Consider the following 20,279-nt stretch of genomic DNA (forward strand, 5'->3'; position numbering starts at 1 on the left):
CAGGGGGATGTTAATGATGCCTCTAGACCCCCTTTCCCTGTGAAGAGACACACCGAAGACAAGTTAATGGAGAAAGATACAGGGTTTTATTATTAGAAGTTCCACGTTCAAACCCAGAGGGGTCTGAACCCCAGGTCAGGAAGTTTCAGGGGTTTTATACCCCTTATTAACATCCAATTAGTACTCTCATTTCTCTTGAATGCCCACCCAAAAGACCTGTCAATCTACGCCCTTCTTCATGGGGGGACAGTCAGGCCTTCTCCTGTTGTTTGTCTCCTGTTATCTTGCAGGTGGCTGCTCAAAAACATGTGGCCTTGATTGAGGTTTTAAGCAGCTCCTAAACTCGTGAGATAGGCCCTTAATATGCACACTTAAAATCAGTGTAACTCAGCAGAGACTATATGATTCTAAAACCTTCTAAAATTACATTAAATTCTTAGGCATCCTTAATGTGGATGGTTTCTACTTGCTGGTGTTAGGACTTCCTTGGCATCCCTGGTGTGATTTTGTGAACAGAGACTCACCTCTTGCCCTTTTATTTTTGACCTCTGACTCCACATTACCACTGAATGTACCAGGTACTATTTCCACATTCCCTTTGCTCCCCCTGAAAGCATGTTTTGCCCAGCTTCAGGTCTGTATCTCTCTACTACTTCTAGCTTTGAGATTGAGGACAATGCAAAAATCAGAATCACAGAATGGCTTGGTGTCACGTGAAAGGGAGGAGGGAGACAGAAATACAAAGATTTCTAGCCTTAACTGTATTAATTAAAAGTTATTAGCTATAAGTGCTTCCAGACAATCAAATCCTTATGTACCCCAACACTGTCTGTCTTTTAACTGACAGCACACAGGTTGGAAGGGGTTCTGACCTCTGACATGAAGCCACACTTCAGCCAGGGAGAAATTATGGCTATAAGCATCCTCAGAGTAATCAAAACTTTATGAACCCAGCACTGCCCACCGAACTCTGGACAGAACACAGGCTGGAAAGATTTTGACTCCCCTACGAGGACCACACTTAATAGCAACAAGAGAAAAGAACCTTTCTCACAACAGCTCCCGAAATAACATTTATTAATACTAATATGTGACAATGACTATATGGGTTACTTAGTTGGTGATAGCATTTAGCTGCAGGATTGCACAACATACCCCTCTTCCAAGACATCAGCACAACACACATTTCAAGGGCCACCCCAGCAATATGCCACTCCCATAGCAAACTCAGCTGACAGAAGTTTATTAAACAGAAACACAACAGTTCAACACCACCAGTAAACACACTCAATAACCCAAAAGAAAAAGCAACAGGAAAAATATAGCCACTTCCCATTAACATGCATACACCCAGTGAGCAAATTACAACCAATAAGGTATAAGAAAAGTAAAGTAAGAATTCTGTGGCTTACCCTGCAATATTGATGGAATGGGGGAGACAGGGTAGCTCTCAGGTTGCCCTTCCGGAGGTGGAAAGTTTTTCTCCCCAAGTTGCAGTTAAACTGCACTTCTTTTATATCGGTTTTTTTTCTTCTCCAGGTGTTTGTGTGACTGATAGTCTATTGGGGGTGAATGCAGATGCCCTCAGGTGAGGTGGCTCCTTTGCGTGGTCATAGAAGATACTGCAAAAGGAGGCCTTGCTATTTCTTAACACTCCGCCCTTTGTTAATCTCATCAGTTTGAAAGCTTTTGTTCCCTGCTGGGAGCACCCTTCCAGAGGGGCTGAGGTGTTTCCCTCAACCCATCAGGCTTTATCAGCTCATCATCCCACACTTGGGTTGGAAGAGACCTGTAAAGGTCCTTGAGTCCAATAACCCTGAATCAGCCAGGACATCTTCAACTAGATGGGGCTGCTCAGAGCTCAGTCAAACCTGGCCTAGAACAATGCCAGGGGATGGTGCATCCACAGCTTCTCTGGGCAACCTATTCCAGGTCTTGGCACCCTCATAGAAAAAACTTTCTTCCTTATATGTAGCCTGAATTTACCTTCCTCTAGTTTCAAACCATTACAGTTGCCCTATCACTGCAGACCCTACTAACAGGTCTGTCTCACGCTTCTTATTAGCCTCCTCCAAGAATTGAAAGGCTGCCATAAGGTCTCCCTGAAGCCTTCTCTTCTTCAGGCTGAACAGCCCCAACTGTCTCAGCCTTTCTCATAACAGTGTTATTCCAGGTCTCTGATCGTTTTTGTGGCCCTTCTCAGAACATGGCCCAGCAGAACCATATCTTTCCTGTGCTGAGGCCCCCAGGGCTGGCTGGATGCAGCACTCAAGGTGGGATCTCTCAGTAGAGGGCAGAGTGACATGGCAGAATCACATCCCTCACCCTGCTGTCCACACAGCTCTGCATGGCAGTCCAGGATGTGATTGGCTTTCTGGGCTGCAAGTTCACATGGCTAACTCATATCTAGCTTTTCATGCACCATTACCCTTCTTCATGAAACTGCTATCAATCCCTTTATCCCTCAGCTGGGGGTTGCCTTGACCCATGTGTGGGACTTTGCACTTGTCCTTGTTGAGCCACTTTTTACACATGAGCCCATTTCTCAAGCTTGTCCAGGTCCCTCTGGATGGCATTTTGTCCTGTGGACACGTTAACTGAACAACTCAGGTTGGTGTCACCTGCAAATTCTCACAGGTTCCCTCAATCCCACCATCTTTGTAGCTGATGTTGTTCATTGGGGAGGGGGTGTTACACTTTCTTCGACCCTTTCTGTATGGATCACAGGGCTTTATAAGCCCTTCCTCTTCTTCGCAGCCCTTGTCAAGTTCAGCTTTAGCCACAGGTTGGACGTCCTGACCCCACCCCAAGTCAGCTAAGCAACATCCCTATACTCTTTCCTACGCATCACCAAAAAACACATTTCAGAGCCCTGGGAATACAGACACGTAGTGTTGCACAGTGTAAGTTAATAGCATCACCACCACTTACTCTGTTCTGGTCAGATGGACCAGTTGAAACCAGAGCAAGTACAGTGTATTTCCTACATTCTAAAGAACAGCAGGGTAAGACTTGTTTAGAAACAACCCAAATCCATACACTCAAGTATCAAAAAGCAGACTCTACTTAATTAAAAAATGTAAGGTAGTACAGCCAGGGACACCCCAACCTCATACCTGGCTGAAAGTTTCTTCTGCCATCTGCTTAAGGTGACACATTAACTGTTGATCATTCAGTAATGACTAAACAGGCCATGCTTCCGAAGTTCGGGACAAAACTAAAGAATTGCAAAAAGAACAGCCTCAGGAGCTTAAAACATTGCAAGGTTTTGGTTTTCTAGTATTATCTCTGGAAGGCATGTGAAAATCCTCTAAACCCTTGCAGTCATTACTGTAATTCCCCAAACTTTGATTGCAGCATCTTATGATCACCTTCTCAAAGCAGTTTGAAAACTAGTAACATACCATGCAGGGTACAAATGCATCAGTACCTGATTTTTACGTAAGTCTAAGTGACCTAGTTCTGTTCCATGCAAATCATCGTTTATTTTTATTTATACCCAGCCATTCATTCAGATCTGTGTCATCTTCCCACACCAGCCTCCAGGCCATTTGGGCAACTTGTCCCACCTACAGATCTCCAACCCCTCTGTATCTGGCAGTGTTCATGCTGTGGACCTGGGAGTTTCTTTTTGCCCAGGAAACAATGACCCCACACAACATGTAGCACCTTTGCAGGCCTTTCAGTGCCACAGAGCAGCAAAAAACTAGACAGAACTGGAAATCCCTCATTCACTAATGCCTCCCATGCATGTAGAGCCATTATTATAGCTATGGTTTTTAAGACATAATTCAGACTCTCTATACTAGGGCACAATGAGATTCAGAGGAAAGTCCATATTGCCAATATCCCATTTCTCTAGCTGCAGAGTTCTTCTGAGGAGTATGTACAAGTCTCTTTTTCAGTTCAAACAATCCTTTTAAAGACAGAGGTGCTATCAAATGAAAAGTCAATTAAAGGGTTGTTTGAAATGTATCTCTTCAGAATTTGTGTTTGTAGGTGTTTATGTATTATCAGGAGTTCTGTATTTCAGTGATGTAAAGTATATAAAAAAGTGACAGATTTTCTGGATAAGACCATTTATTTTAACAAATAGATGAGTCTTTACGATGAACTGGAGGCTGCAACAGCTGCTCTCTTGGGCTTTGGTGTGGTTCCCTCACGGAATCCATTCCTGCAAGAAGAAATACAGTCACCACTTTTTGAAAGGTTCATTCCTGTTCCAAGTTCTTTTCTGACAGTGGCCTTTTAGATTAAGCTCATTACATTTTTTCAGCGTATCTCAGTAATGCACTGAAACCAGTATGGAATTCATACAGACTTTTCTAAAGAAAGAAACAATTGTTTTGAATAAGCAGTACAGTTTTCACTCTCTTAAGTAAATTCGACTTCTTTGAACAGGAAGATTTTAACTGAGTGACCATTGCCAAGACTGCACCAGATACAGCACACCTGCTGAAGGCACGTGCCATGTTCCTGAAGCACGAATCTATTTCTTACAGAAGGCCTTCATGCCTCCAACTAGAGACTTATCAGCTCCAAGCTTGCATTTGGATATGACACTTCTATGTCAGCAACACTCAAAAGAAAGCAAGCTACAGCTGCACAGTGGAAGGTATATTATGGCTGCCACTGAGAACGAACATGCTAACCTAAAGAAATGAATTGATCATTCAACTACATGCAGGACTAAGACTTAAAACCTCCTACTTTTTGTTATTAAATCAAATCTACATTTTTATGACAACACTCCTGAATTAGCTAGTATTTTTCATACACCTTTCTTGTTTGTTAGATCAGAACACTGGTACAGAGTTCAAGTTTAGAATATGGAGAAACTCTTTAAAATGGTACAATAAGGCTCTCTCCGTCCCCCATATCTCCTAAGTACAACTCAAAGTTCCCTAACAAGTTTTAGAAAACTGTAACTCAGAATCTGATATAACACCTACTTACTGCTAACTGAGCTCTAAACACAGAGGCTCCAGAAGTTCCTGCCCCAACCTTTTTTCTGGACAAATGGGGACTGGAAGGCATTTCAAGACTTGTCTCTATACACTCCCACACATTAGTGTAACTTTCAATTTAACCAAATCACAAATAGAGGCAATGCTACACAAAGAACAGTTTTTTAACGTGGGCTTTTTACTACAATTCTCTCTGTTCAGTATTACCTTCACTTAATTGAAGCATCAACACTTACATCCTATGTCTTACCAAAGAGTGAAATATATAAAGCATTATTTCATGATATATATTTAAGATGATACCACATTAAGTGCAACTAAAAAAATAAATTAAAATGTTAAGTTTGAATGAAGAATTTTACAATCAAGTCATGTCTATGCAGGATTTCACACCACACTAGTCTGTAATTACGTGTCATACCTGAATCGACGGTAGACCTTTTTCAGGTGCCTCATGCGACCAGTACCAGTGGTATTGCGTCTTTTAGCCTTTGCACTCCAGTTATCTAAAACATGCAAGTTACTGTTACTCATCTGTACGAAATAATTAAGTTGCATATTACATTTTTATGACACATTCATTCAAACTGACAAAAAAACCCCCCAAACAATTACAATTTAAGTCAGTTTCTACGCAGTAATACTGCAGAATACCTAAATCATAGGTAAATAACCAATAAATTGAAAAAAGCTCCAAATGCCGCAAAGTGACACAACAATCCTACCTGGTTGAAATAAAAACGTCAGACTACCGAAGGAGACAAAGAAAAACGCGTTTTTAAACTGAAGCCAGTTAAAAGTTTGCTACTTACACTTTCTCTTACGTTTAGCAGGGTAACCACATTTCCCACAGGTCGATTTTTGCAGGTGGTACGCCTTGGACCCACACCGACGACACAAGGTGTGCGTCTTATTTCGCCGCTTACCAAATGACGATGTACCCTTCGTCTGAAAAGCAGTTCAAGACATGGCACGTTGGAAATACTTTCAGGTCACGCAACTAAAAGAATAAGCCCTAGAAGCACCAGTGTAACCCCACACAGCGATAAAGCCGCGCCGGAGGCACCCTGGGCTCAGCCTCGCCTACATGCGGCCTCCATTTCCAGCAACAGCGTCCTCCCGGCCTCTCGCCGCCATTCCGTGGCACCCCCGCCCCTGAGATGAAGCAAAGATCCACGGCGCGGTCCGCTCGGCTCCGCGCTCACCTCACCGCCGACAAACAGCAAAGGGCCCTCTCCCGACAACCGACCTGTTCCCTGTGCTACGGTCCCGCACGGCTGCCCTGAACACGCGGGCATGGAGGTGTCCCGGACCGCCCGGCGCCCTGCACCGCATCACGGCCTCCCTGCCCACCGCGGCCTCCGTGCCCGTCACGGCCTCCCCGCACGCCCCGGTACCCGCGCCCGCCGCCAGCCCCCGACCCCGGCGGCCCCGGCCCCACAGATGGCGGCGGATGCTCCGCGCCCGCCCCGCGCTCACCATCTTGCCCGGCCGACGGCACCAAAGAGACCGTGCCCCGCCCCGCTTCCGCCTCGGCGCGCAGGGCGCTTCCGGCAACGACTGCGCCGGGCGAAGGCGTTCCGGGCGGCGGCGTTCCGGGGGTCGGTGTCAGTGTCGGTATCCGCGTCGGTGTCCGCGTGCCTACCCTGCACGTCGCTGTCTTCCTGGTGCTGCGACCCTGCAGCGCTGCCATGCGGAGGTGCTTGCAGCTCCCAAGTCCTGCCTCTGCTTACACCTTCAACCAGAATCATACTCGTAGAATCAGACCCATAAAGTTTGGAAGAAAGCCACAAGATCGTCCAGTCCGACCACCCGTGCAGCACCGCCCCTGTAACTCCTAAATCGCTAAACCACATCACCAAACACTAGGTGCAGATGCCTCTAAAAATACCACCAGGGACTGCACTGCCTTGTCACCTGTTCTATGGCCTGACCACCCAAACAGTGAAACATTTTTTTCTAATATCTATTCTGAATCTCTCCTTCCTCAGCTTGAGGCCATTTCTTCTTGTTCCCTCACTGCAGGCATGGCTGAAGGCACGCACCCCCCACGTCACCACAACTGCCTTTCAAGGTAGTTACAGAGAGTGATGAGGACTAATGAGTGAGTTTTAATAAGCAAAAATCAGGGACAGGGTACTCCTGCCTGTAATACATACTTGCAAAGTGAGTTGAAAAACAGGCCCTCCTGTGCGCTTTACTATCCTTGCCCTCCCCCAGATCCCCCCATGGCAAGAGCCAGTCCATCTGCAGCCAAAAGCATCGCAATGGGCACCATGAGCGCAAAAATTGAAATGGTCATGGCACCCAGTCTGCCAGAGTCCAAGAAGTGTTAGGGCAAGGCTCTCAGACACGTGTTGTGATTCTTGGGGATGGTCCTGCGCTGGATCAGGAGTTGAACTTTGGTGATGACTTCCTCCCAGCTCAGAATATTCTGAGATTCTGTGAAAATCAGCTGTTGTTTAGATGCACCATTTAAATTCTCACATGCCTATCTGGTATGCATCCACTATGCAGGCTCACAATCTATACACAGTCTTATAGTAGAAGACTTCATTTGAGGGAAGTAACATGCACAGAGAGAAACTGAAGAAATTTGTGTGTGTCTTATTAGCAGATCATTGGCTTGTCATCCCAAACAAAGCCAGAAATTGATGGTTACGCCAGTTTATTTGTCTTTGATTGTAGAATTACAGTACTTGATGAAAGTCTGTCTTTATCTGGCAGGCTAGATCTCACTCCTGGTTTACTGACTGAAACTGCAGTTTTTCCAAAGTATGGCTGTCTGGGCCTGCCAGAAGGCAACAAACTGTGAGGAACCCTCTGACAATAAATGAGTTGAACCCCTGTAACATGAAGCTCTTTGCCCAGAAAAAGAGGTCATCCCATAGCACAGACCCCAAAGCAGTAAAGATGTGTCTGGCAGCTCCATCTTTAAATGGACAAACCATGCTTTCATGGTTGTCTCAATGTTAGTTTACCCTCACTTGTTTCTGAGTGTGGCCTCTTGCTGAATTCCTTTGCTGCTAATTTATGTGCTGGGAGGCTTTTGACCTCTGCTAAGGTTGACGGATGAGGCAAAAAGCCATTTTGATTTCAGCAGCATTGCTTCAAGACACAGAAAGTTGTGGCCCAGGATGTTGGCTCAGTTCTTTCATTTTGGATGGCAATTTCTGTCTCTGAAATAACAGAGGTCTCTGTCCTTACCTTATTCATTTTGTCTGAAAATCCAGGCATTTAGTCTATCCATGGTCCTGCAGTAGTTAAAGAAGATAAATTAGTTCCAAACAGTATGTAATTTCATCTTATATTAGGTGCCTAAAGTAGTGTAAAAAAAGTGAATCTTGGGAGGAACGCTTCTGTGAATACCAAGAGAAGCCTAGACAGCCCCCTTAAGCCTAGGCACATAGATGGCTGAAGTTAGGTAAAACTAATTTTGCCCTGTGTGATAGGTTTGATCATACATTGCAATTTATAGCAATTCTGTCTTCCTTGCCAAAAAATCAAAAGAGAAACTTCAGTGTCCTTTGAATGAAATGCCATCAGAAAAAGAAAAAAAACCCAACTGAAACAGGATGCATACATCCTACAGGCTGAAGTGGAGTCATATTTCTCCAGCAACTTTACTGAATGACTTTTAACTAGTGCCTCCTTTCCTCTTTCTTTCTCTCTAAGTCTCAGAAATCTGGAAGATGCCATGAACCTTGGACAGATGCCATAGCAACAGCCTCCACAGGATGTCTGCTAGTTTGACTGACTGCAAGAATATGCTGCTAGAGGAATTATTCTTGTCCTTTGTGGGATAAAAATAACGTTCTTTGTTTACACATCTTCAAACCTGTTTGGGAAGAAAGATTTTTGGTACCAACATGCAGTTGTCTTTAGTATTCAGGAAGACTGGCTACTTTCAGGGTAGAGAATGGGCAGAGCTGTGGCTGACTCAGTACCATTTAGAAGCTTTCAGCCCCTGTGAAGGTCTCAGGTGACAACAGAATTCATTGCCCATAGTGAATTCCTGCCTGCTCAGAACCCACAGACTCAAGTACTGGCAGCTGCTGAAGTCTAAATTCAGCACTGACTAATTCACACTGCTTCTTTGTTGCATAAGAAGTAGTCCAAAATTTAGAAGGTGACATGTCTGATTTCTGAACTTTTTTGATGTAGGAAACAGCAGTCTGTCACTGCAGCCGGTATCCTGTCACAGCTTCCGCACAGCAATTTTGGTACATCTAGGTCTGTTGGTGGGAGAAATCCTTTGTAGTGCCAGCAAACAATGATCCTGTTAATCATCTAGATTAGGATTTGCTGAATACTTTGCACTGTGTTCTGCAGCCTGTCCAATCTAGCTGAGGTTATAAAACTGAAGTAAAAAATAGATAGGCCCTTAGAGATAAGTCTAGCTCAGGGACGGGAAGACAAAACCAAGGCTAGCTAGGCATTAGAGAGGAAGGTGTGTGCGACCACCAAATAACATCAGTGACATTGTTTTGCCCAGGTTCAAAGCTGTGTTACTGCACCACACTATCACTTGGTTGCAGTATAGCCAGACAGGCCCTGATGTGACCATGGTGAGATCTGCTTCTAAAAACAGAAGAGTTGTACTGGTTCTACAGAACTTGAACACTGCTCAGAGGACTAGAACAAATGCACAACTGATACCAAAGCAAGTTCTGTCTAATGGCATCATATGGCATCACTCATTTGTGCATGTGTAGCACCCTTTGCACAAGCAAGGATGACTTAAAGGTATGGGAATAGTGAAAATTTAAGCTTCATATATATATGCTTGAAGTTGGTCAGCACTTACTACTAATTATCTTCAGCAGGCAACATGAAGTTTTTGTTTCTTAATGTGATCTCTTAGATCAAGGGAATGCCTTTCAGTATCCTCTTGGATATTGAACACTTTGACATAGGTAACACCACCTCAGGAATGCAGCAGTAGAACTGAGCAATTCAAGGGCAACATTTTCATGAGGGTCAGTTTGGATCCCTTTGTTTCTGGATATCCTGATTTTTAGACATAAGTATGTCAGTTGAAATTTTTGGGGAAGAGACTACACTAATTATTTGTTATCAGGCAGACACAAGAAACTTAACTTTATTTGTATAATATCAATACTTCAGTTTGAAAATTGTCATATGTGATTTTGGACCACAAACATTTGTCTCCACAAGATGACAGTATAGTTCAAGTAAAACTTTTCACCTCAACAAGCCAGTAAAAACTCTCTAAAGAGTAACAGTAAATTAGGTTAATAAATTGAAAACCATATTATCTTTACAGTTCTTACATATCTATGACAATAACAGAAAATATGAGCAAACAACAATGCTTATGAAAAAGGCTGTTTTATCCTGCTAAGAAGGAAATAGTAAACATAATATAAAAGTGTTTGTTTAAGATGAAAATGGATAAAAAAAAGGTAATAGCTGTCACTGACTTTTGAAATTGCTTGTTAAAATACAGTGGAAGTGATTTAAAAATTGATAAAAACTCAAATTTTTAAAATTTTTACTTTATAGCAGCCTTCCAGTACCTAAAGGGGACTTACAAGTGGGATGGAGAGGGGCTTTTTACTAGGGCATGTAGTGGCAGGACAAGAGGAAATGGCCTTAAGGTGAAGGAGGGTGGGTTTAGATTAGATATTAGGAAGAGATTCTTTACTCTGAGGGTAATGAGTCACTGGAACAGGTTGCCCAGAGAAATTGTGGATGCCCCAGCTCTGGAAGTGTTCCAAACCAAGTTGGATAGGGCTGAGTTACCTGTCTAGTGAAAGGTTCCCTGCCCACGGTGGAGGGGTTGGAACAAGATGATCGTTAAGGTCCCTTCCAACCAAAACCATTCTATTATTCTACTGGCTCTCCTTAGCATCAGACAGACTAGACAGTAGCCTTCAGACCATCTTGGAGGGTGGCACTAATACTTGTAGGTCTGACTGAAGCATGACTACCATCACAAACATAGCGATAATAAAAGCGCCCCACTTGTTTCCTCAGCTGCCACTAACCTTTACCTTAGGATAGTGCAGGGAGATCCTGGATACTTCCCCTCTAGAAACCCCACTAAAATCTTTCTTTGTTGTTCCATCCAGCTAGGGAAATGGGGAGAGCATACCTCTGCACAGCAGGGGTAGGTGCAAACCTGGGACACACCATTTGTGCACCCACAGTGGAACAGCGTAATTCAGAATTTTAAGTTTTCCCTAATTTTTGGTAGGTTGTGTTTGGTTTTGTTTTGCTTTGTAGCGTTTTGGGGTTTTTTTAATGTTTCTGCTTGGATACATTACAGGGCTGTAGTGAGTAATTCTCAGAGTGGGTACTGGCTTCCCTCAAGCTTGCAGAGTGGTTACATGGCACTTTGGGCTGAGCACCAGGCAGGGTGCATAGAAGAAAACACAAGTTCCTTTACAAGGAATTGTAAACAGCAAAATACTCTTGTCAGTATCATTTTGATAAGAAACAACCTTATTGATCTTTTTTTGTTTGACACTGTTGTGTTAAACCTTTGTTGCATTATTCATGGACAAATGTATCCATACACAGCTAGAACTGGAGAGATACAAAAGGCATGACCATGTGGTGTAGTCTGCATCACGTGCCTGATGGAAAGTCCCAGCTTCTAGCCAGTTTCCTCTTACATTGCAGCAGAAAATATTTTAGTGAGTTGTGAGGGAAACTTTTGTACCAGTACACACTGCAAAGCACTGGGCTTCACTTTCCATCAGATGGTTCTGGAGTTTTTGAGAAAAGACTGGGCAAATGTTTGAAATGCCTCAGGTGTGGTGGATCTTGTAGTGGGAAGACAAGTAGCCTAATGACCTTCTTAGATTTCTTCCAGACATATCTTGTCATGCTGTGATTTTATGAGAGGCCTCTAAGTATAGAGACATAATTGTATCTCTTATCCCATGGCTGTCATTTTCTCAGAAGAATGCATTTGACCAATTTTGTACTTGGAAAAAATGTCAGATCTTCACAAATTCTGCCTTCAAATTTTGTCTGCATTTCCCATTATGATGGCTGACCAAAGAAATGATATGGCCCATTTCTTACAAGCCCACTGACAGGCCTTCATTTCAAACATCCATCCTTCCCCAGGTTAATGTAAGTCTCTGACCTGCATTTTCAGAATAGCTCTAAAGCACATGAAACCCAATTTATTTATTATTGAATGAATGAAGAGGAAATGTCACATATATATATGTGTGTGTCTGGGTAGACAGGTGCACAGGGATGGTACACACTTAGCTGTACTAGAAATGGTTTCTTTCCTTTCCTTTTTACTAAAAATTATAAAAAGCTTGTCTGATTGACAGCTAGACACAGCCTATGTCTAAACCCAGTCATTATGGATGAAATTTGCTAACTTGGAAGCCAAGCTAGTTTAAACTTACAAGGTCAATTCTTTTATACTTCCGAGCATTCTGTATGAATGATACATGGGCATAATGTCTGGAAAAGAAATACAATATCAACTGGTTGTGAATAAACCATCTCCTTCCCATGGAAATGTTGAAGGAAAAGTTTTTACAAGAAGTTGAGGAAAGGAAGGCAGCCTAAATTTAAAGTTATATTCAAATAGTTGGCTATCTTACCATCTAAATTTTCTCACTTCTTACATGGAATTGCTTGCCTAGTTATGTCTCTGGCATCACATTCCCTCATGTTACTCAGCTATGCTTCAAGAGCATATGTGAATGACTTTAGTAAAAGTATGATTTTACTACATGTGAATAATTTTACTTATCGCTAGCCATTCCTTAGAACATAACTTAATGTTCTCCTCCTGGAAATGCTGGAGAAATGCACATGCATGCCTTATTATACTGCCTTCTGTCTCCCAAGGTAGTTAGGTAATTCAGTTTTACAAGACCTATCCAGGTTTTGTACCTGTTAGCGTTAAAAACCCTGATACAGCATGTACATGGTACAGTAAATTTTCAAATTTTTCATGTCTGTTGCAATTAGAATTACCCAGTTCTGTAAATAAATGCAAAGCTGTGCATAAAATGTGCATTAACTAAATATAAGGTGTCTGATTTTCTTTCAACAATTTGTGTTTATTTCTCACATATATTTACTGTTTGTAAGTTTCAAGTTTTACTTTAAATCTAACATTTGGGAAGAAATACATGTGTTTGCAGTAAAATGGGAGGTCAAAGAAGAAAGCTCTGAAGAAAACTGGGGCACTCATGTCTATTCTGGAAACCAGTAAAATAAGCCCAATATGATAGTTGTTTGTATATTTATTTACTTTATCTCACATCTCACTTCAGGAGTCATAAAGAACTTACATTTTTCTTGCTCCAGGACTACTGCAAATGACTGCATTCCCTGGTCAGTCTGTCTCTTCTCTAGAAATAAAAATATAAGCTCACTTTAAAGCAGGAAAACCTGACACTTGCCTATCATCTTTACCCTGTATAGAGTTGTGGTGTTTGCCTTTAATATTCTGGTGTAAGATACAAACTCTAAGAAAAAAAGGCTTTGCAGTGGAACAGACAAATGCAAGCTCTGTGTTTACTTAAGATAAAGGCTTATTCCCTGGGTAAAGTAAGTTCACATTCCTTCATCAAAATCACTGTTGCATTTTATCATTTTCACCGCCTGAGAACCTTCCCTAAGTACAAATGAATTGCTAACAAAGGTCAGCTCGACTTTGCAGTTACAAATGCTATCTTCTGTTTATTCTGGAGTATGTTTTTCCTGTATCAGGCATTTTTAGCTTTGCATTTACTGGAACTGAGGCACATGGGCTCCATCAGGGAATTCCCCTAACACCCGTGCCCTATTTCCATCTTATACTATTTCACTTTAACAAAAATAGAGGCCAAAACAGTGCCCAGCTTTATTTGTATGTGAGGACACAGAAGATAAATGGAGCTTTTAAAACAGCACTGATGCAGATGGTGAAGGGTATGCAAGGATGTACAGTTTTGGATTTGGTTTATAAGTTGAGTTAGTCCTTCTTAAATAATTGCATAGTTTTCAGTTGATCTTGAACATATGTTAGGAAGAGATATAACCTAAAAAGTGTCTGTTGAAGAAGGGAGAAATGTCTGAGGGAATGTTGCACTGTGAGAAGGTCACAAAACTGTGTTAAGTCCAAGACTGCCTATTCTGTATTACTGTATTTGAACAACCAAGTAAAATATGGAAACCCTTGCAGCAACAATGTTGGTAATTTACCTTTTCTTCTCTGTCTCTCAACCATTTTACAGGTTTGTAATTGATCTCAGTCAAAACTGACCATCAGTCTTTCTCAGAATACCTTTCTTGTGGATGATGCATGTTTTTACATGGGAGTATTTCCTTGCCCTGGTGTTGTGGTTTAATCACAGCTGGCAACTAAGCCCCACACAGCTGCTTGCTCACCCTGTACCAGTGGGACCAGGGAGGGAATCAGAAGGGTAAAAGCTATAACGCTCATGGGCAGATAAATTCAGTTTAATAGGGAAAGCAAAAGCTATGCACACAAGCAAAGTAAAATAAGGAAATCTTTCACACCTATTCATGTTTAGACTGGTGTTCAGCCATTCCCAGGAGGGCAGGGCCCCATCAAGCATAATAGTGGCTTGGGAAGATATCAGTTTCACTCCAAATGTCCCACACTTTGGTCTTCATCTCCCCACTTCATATTCTGACCATGATGTGATATGGTATGGAGTATCTCTTTGGTCACTTGGGGTCACCTGTTTTGGGCATATCTCCTCCTTATTTCCTGTGGTCCCCAAAATTTCTTACCAGTGTGTCAGTATGAGAAGCAGAAAGGCCTTGGCTCTATGTAAGCCCTGCTCAGCAATAACAAAAACATCTCTATATTATCAACCCTCTGTTCAGCATAAATCCAAAACCCAGCCCCATACCAGCCACTGTGAAGAAAGTTAACTTTACCCCAGACAAAACTAGCACACATTACTGCTTCAGAAGGCCAAATATGTATTCACCAATAAATGGGCAGAATTGCTACCTCTCTTTGCCATGAGCCCCTGCAAAAGAGGAAACAGGAGGCTTCATTGTCCATTGTTCTTGAAAACCTTATTTGTTACATTCTGTCCGTGTCAGCATTTATCTTTTTCTTTTTTCCCAATCATTTATAAAATTCTCAAAGTAATTTGCTAGTCTAAAAAGTCTGGACAGCTGTTTGCTGAGTACTTTTTCCTAGCTATTAGTTGTTCTACAGAACCTCTACCTATATTAGGAACACCATACTTTTGACCACTCTTATGATGGTCTTTCAATGAAATAAGGATAGAATGGGATGCCTTTTCAGGCTAATTTGAAACAAGGATCGTGTCCAGAAATGCAGATTCATACAGAGATATTTAGGGGTATGATTACTACCAGATAAAAGCATTTCTGATTTAAATAACTCAAAATCAACCTTTTTTGTACTAATCAAAATTGTTATATAACAATAATTGCATGGCTGGATAGGCAGAATTTGTCTAAGTCTTTTATATCTGGAAATAAAAAAGTACATCATTAATGTGGCCACAATGACTCTGTGCTTCAGTTCTGCTCCTTGTAACTGAGATGCAAGTATAGACAGAAGCCAGAATAACTCACAAAAGGCCATCATGTCAGTTTTAAGAGCTTAGAAGCTTGTTGTAAAAGAAATAACAAATGTTGAGCACATATGAATTTCTCCAGAGTTCAGGTGAATCTCTGCAATTATATAATACCTTTCTTATTACTGGTATGTGTTTTCATTCATTGTAGTCTGATACTGTTTATATGCATAGCCAGTCCAGAATGGGGGAGGGCAGAAGTCAATGCTGGGTCATTGCTGTTTGTACCCTCTGTTGCCTCCACTAAAATTTGCTAAACCTTGCTTTATTTGTTGAACTTTTGGAAGATACCTGCAAAAGATTATTTCAGAAAGTTTTGCAATAGCAGTTAGGTTAATTACTGACTTCTCAAGTAAGCTGAAAAAATTATAATGAATTTCAGATGGTCCTAAAAATGTTGTAGTTCAAAAAGACATCCTAATAACATCTGTTTCTTTGAAGTCCTGCCTTCATTTTGTTCCCTAATTCTCCTTTATAGGAGAGACATCTTTGTTCTGCTTATTGAAAAACATTTTTAAGTTTTTATTTCAAGATACTTGGAAATTTTCAGAGGGAGACTGATGGACTTTAATGAAAGACTTTTGTTCAAGGTTTTCTGCTTGAAGCATTTTAGCTTTCTAACTAGTTGCAATAATAATTCTAGGATATATAATGCACATACACCACTGATTGAGAAAGAACCAGAAATATAAAAGCATGGGCAAGGTCACTAATGGCTAATGTTTGACATTCTATTCACTCTACAGAGAAATAAGAAAGAGATGATATTTTTAAAAGCATTGAGACCTCGATGTAAAAGACGTCTGGATTTTCAATGTGAAATACTGTCTCAGACAGTCATATAAAGCTGCTTGTGAATTTATTTAACTGTAGAAATTAAATTAATAGTAAACAATATAGAAAAATGCAAGAAAAAAACAACAAAAACTTAAATCACTGCATTCTTGTGAAAAATTGGCTTAGGCTTGAAGGGTTAAGAGCTTAGAATAGGCTCTGCAAAATCCTTGATGTGGTTTAACGTCTGATACACCCCTTAATACACTGTGTATTAAGGTATTGTGGTTTTGTGTAACTATTAATACAAATGTAATAACAGAATCACAGAATCACAGAACAGGCTGAGTTGGAATGGACACGCAAGGATCATCCAACCCCTGGCCCTGCACAGGACCATCCCCAAGAGTCATATCATCTGAGTGCATTGTCCAGATGCTTCTTGCTGTGACCACTTCCCTGGGGAGCCCGTTCCAGTGCTCAAAAACCCTCTGGGTGAAGAATCTTTTTCAAATATTTAACCTATCCCATTTCATGTGACTCCTTCTGTGTTAGCTTTTATAAAGTACCAGAATTATGATACCAGCCCTCTGGTTCATGAAATTTGCCTATTTTATGTATATGTGAGCCCCACTGTTGCTGTACATGCGAGAGCTTGTGGGTCTGTCATGGACACAGTACCTCTGCTTTGCACACAGCTGGCAGGTGAGCTCTCAGAAGAGCTTATGCAGGAGCACTGGCCCCTCTGAACTTTCTCAGAAAGATTTTCAGTTTGAGAAGGAATCTCAGTGGACCTATGCTTGGTCCCAACCCTTAGTGATTAAAGACCATTGAGACAAATCTCCCTCATCTTTACTACCCATACTTTTTTTGCTGTCATCTCCAAAGTTAGGTGGTCTGAACCTGAGCAATTTTTATCAGCCTGAAGGTAGAATGTCTCAGGGAGTCAAGTACCAGTAATGGTAGAAATGAAAAATAACTATTCAACTTCAATGACTACCTAAATTAACCCTGTATGGGCAACTGATCACTAGATAATATGGTGCATTTGTATGCCACCATCCTGTCCAGGAGAGTCCTGTGAGGCAGTGAGCCGTAAGGTGATTTTTATCTGATAGTCTAGCATGAGCCACAACCAGAAAAGTTTATGCAAGATGTTGTTTCACTGACACTTGAGCAGATGCAATGACTGGCTGCATCTGCAAGCAGAAGGTTCTCCCATTGCACTCCTTCTTTTCCCACTTCTCACATCTTTTGTCCTATCTTTCTTCTGTGACTGTATGTCCATGGGTCTGTTGCTCACCAGACCTTCCTGAGAGACAATCTGACTGATAAAACCAGCACAAAACCACCCAGATTTGGTTTTGGTTTTGTTTGTTTCTTACTGTGGTTTTTTTCTTTTTTTTTTTTCTTGGGTGGGGGGGAGGGGGCTGTTATTTTATGTCATTGTAATGAATTAAACTGGCTCTCAGAGAGGACTGAAAAATGCCAAAGCCAGCACCAGATGTGCAGAAGAAGCACATGACAGGGATTGGGAGTAAAAACAGGCAAAGATGGGGAAAAAACAGAATAGCAGCTGAACTTGTTCACCACATCTTGTGGTCTAAGATCAGAACATAACTCCAAGAAACAGTAATTACTTATTTGCCCAGTGATGACCTGTGTGTACATACAGGCTGAAATGTCTTTGCTCTGGGTAAGTCTGATGTACTACCAACTGAAGCACTCTGCATTTTGAATCCTAATAACATGAGCTCTTCTAACCCAGCTCTTTCAAACCAGAAACCTCACAGCCCTTGTTTGTTTGGTGCAATTTCTGCAGCATACTGATTCCAGTATCTAAGGCAATATCCTTCTACAAAGTCCCCTGAGAGAGAATCATTTGCATTAAAGTTAGCAGAGCAATAATGTTTTTTGACATATTTCATGGATTCACATCCCAAGGCATTGTCATTAATCCTTGAAATGTGGCAAATATATTAGAAGCAAAACAGGCAATTAAAAAGCTTTTTTTAAAAAAGGGAGATGCCATTTGCATACAGAAACAAATACAAAAACTCTCCAAATCAATTTCACAATTCAAAACGATAATAACAGGATGTTTTCTCCACTCAGCTGTCACTGGAACCTTGGCATTTGCAGCAGTCACAAAGCACAGACTGTCTTTAGGGATGTAATACATAATGAACTTGGACAATGAAGACACAAGACTATTTAAAGCTTGGTAAACTATTGAATAACCTTAGCATCAATCCTATAAAAGGCTGGAAGTCTACAGGGAAATATCGTTGATATAATTACATACTGGCTGACCTTAGTGTGAAATAGAATACAGCCAATAGCATTTCATGCTGTCTCCAGACCAGGCAGGATATCATTAGCCCAGCAAGTGAAGCACTGCATTAATCATTCCTGTACTAGAATTATCATTTGGTCCAAGTCAAGAAATGCCTTGCCTTATGGCTATCCCTTTGTGTCTCTGAAACTACTGCTCTTTTAATCCCCTAAAACATTGGATTTAAGTCTAAAGATGGTTTATATCTGAATATGGAGTAGAAATGTTTTGCAAGAACAAAAAGTTGCTATGATAAAACACATTTTTAATAGCAAAATGGTTATTAGATTGTTGTCATTTTTACTAACAGTAAGGGAAAGTTAGCTTGAGCTTCTGTGTAAATTACATTCCATCCTTCACTACCATGCATTAAAGAGAAGTAATTGGGAAGCTCTCCAATCAGGCCTTTTATTATAATTGATATTACTGTAAAACTTCTTGTCAGTCAAACTGAGACTGTACTAGGTGTTGTGTAGTCTAATGTCACAAAATTGAAGTGTAAGTAGATTGTCTTGCGACTGCACATTGTCTTATGTGTAAATAACACAAAAAAGTAGGAAACTATCTAAACGGTTCAGAGCATAAATGCTAAGTAGAAAAAAAGTAAGTGCCCTATGAAATGAAATAAGAAGCAGCCATTCACAGTTGTACTGTTGTAGAGGAGACTTAACATCCACCCACTGCAAACCAGTGAAGTGCTAAGGCACCTCTGAACTTGCAGTCCAAGGAGCGGCACAAGTCCAGCTCTAACCTCCCTCTGTTTTGCATATGTTGGTTCAATTTCTTTGATTTTATCCCTGCTGAAGCCAGGATCAGTAAAAAAGCAAGATCCTTTTTCCAAATGAAAGAAAGTAAAATCGTTAGGTTGAAGTAACTGAAAATGAGTACTAAAAGAAGTACTACAGAGAATCTGCCAAAGCTATGTTTTTGTTTTGCTGAAGTACTTTTTGCAGGAAGACATTCCACCAATTAAATTAATTTGAATATGACAGCCATTACTATTAATAATTTGACTACCTGTTAATTAAGGCCAGACCCCTGCCACCATACATGCTTTATGTCCAAGCTCTATTTGTCCTCTTTAATATTTATTTGCACGGTTTGTTTGGGACAAAATTCCAGTACCTCTTTATCTGGAGGGTTATCATATAGCCAGTGATACATTACAGAAAGTGAATTTGCTATCTAAGCCATTGAAACAGCTGATTGCAAGATCAAGACATATATCTGAAGAGATAAAATATTCTTTGGAGTGCCTGTATTCTGGGCCAGCTATTAAAGGCCTTAACTTATTTTAATAATTTCCATCATAGGCAATGACCAATGTCAGTGTTGGACAAATTGGTCATAAACTAAATGGTTTTGGATAAAAAGCAATAAAATATGTATAGAAGTGATGATAGTGTATTAATTACATTATCAAAGGGATTCATAGTTACTAAACCTGAAAAGTCCCAGGAACAGTCTTTGGGTTATCTAAATTGGCTCTGAGGAGTGGACAAAGGCATCTCTCACATGAATGAAGTTGTGTGACCCAAGATGTAGAAACTGCTTAAGAAAGGTAGACCATGCCAACAGAGTGCTTAAAAGTCACCATGTAGTTTATGCCTTATCCTGGAAAAGGCTTTC

General features: G+C 41.1%; 1 protein-coding gene across 1 annotated transcript; it reads right to left on the bottom strand.

Annotated features, from left to right (window-relative positions):
- Positions 1 to 4,062: 4,062 nt before the first annotated feature.
- RPL37 (ribosomal protein L37) lies at positions 4,063 to 6,551 on the bottom strand. The gene is made up of 4 exons (XM_071580417.1): positions 6,447 to 6,551; positions 5,780 to 5,915; positions 5,389 to 5,473; positions 4,063 to 4,174 (listed from the first exon to the last, which is right to left on the bottom strand). The coding sequence occupies exons 1-4, from the start codon at positions 6,447 to 6,449 to the stop codon at positions 4,105 to 4,107; spliced, it is 294 nt and encodes a 97-aa protein (XP_071436518.1). The 5' UTR covers positions 6,450 to 6,551; the 3' UTR covers positions 4,063 to 4,104.
- Positions 6,552 to 20,279: the final 13,728 nt, after the last annotated feature.

This window comes from Pithys albifrons, chromosome Z, assembly GCF_047495875.1.
Source record: "Pithys albifrons albifrons isolate INPA30051 chromosome Z, PitAlb_v1, whole genome shotgun sequence".
Classification (NCBI taxonomy): domain Eukaryota; kingdom Metazoa; phylum Chordata; class Aves; order Passeriformes; family Thamnophilidae; genus Pithys; species Pithys albifrons.

Coding starts and splice junctions, on each gene's coding strand:
- RPL37 (XM_071580417.1), bottom strand. Junction 5,474..5,779: donor TGCTAAACGTAAGAGAAAGT/GTAAGTAGCAAA, acceptor TGCATGTTTTAG/ATAACTGGAGTGCAAAGGCT. Junction 4,175..5,388: donor AAGGTCTACCGTCGATTCAG/GTATGACACGTA, acceptor TTCTTCTTGCAG/GAATGGATTCCGTGAGGGAA.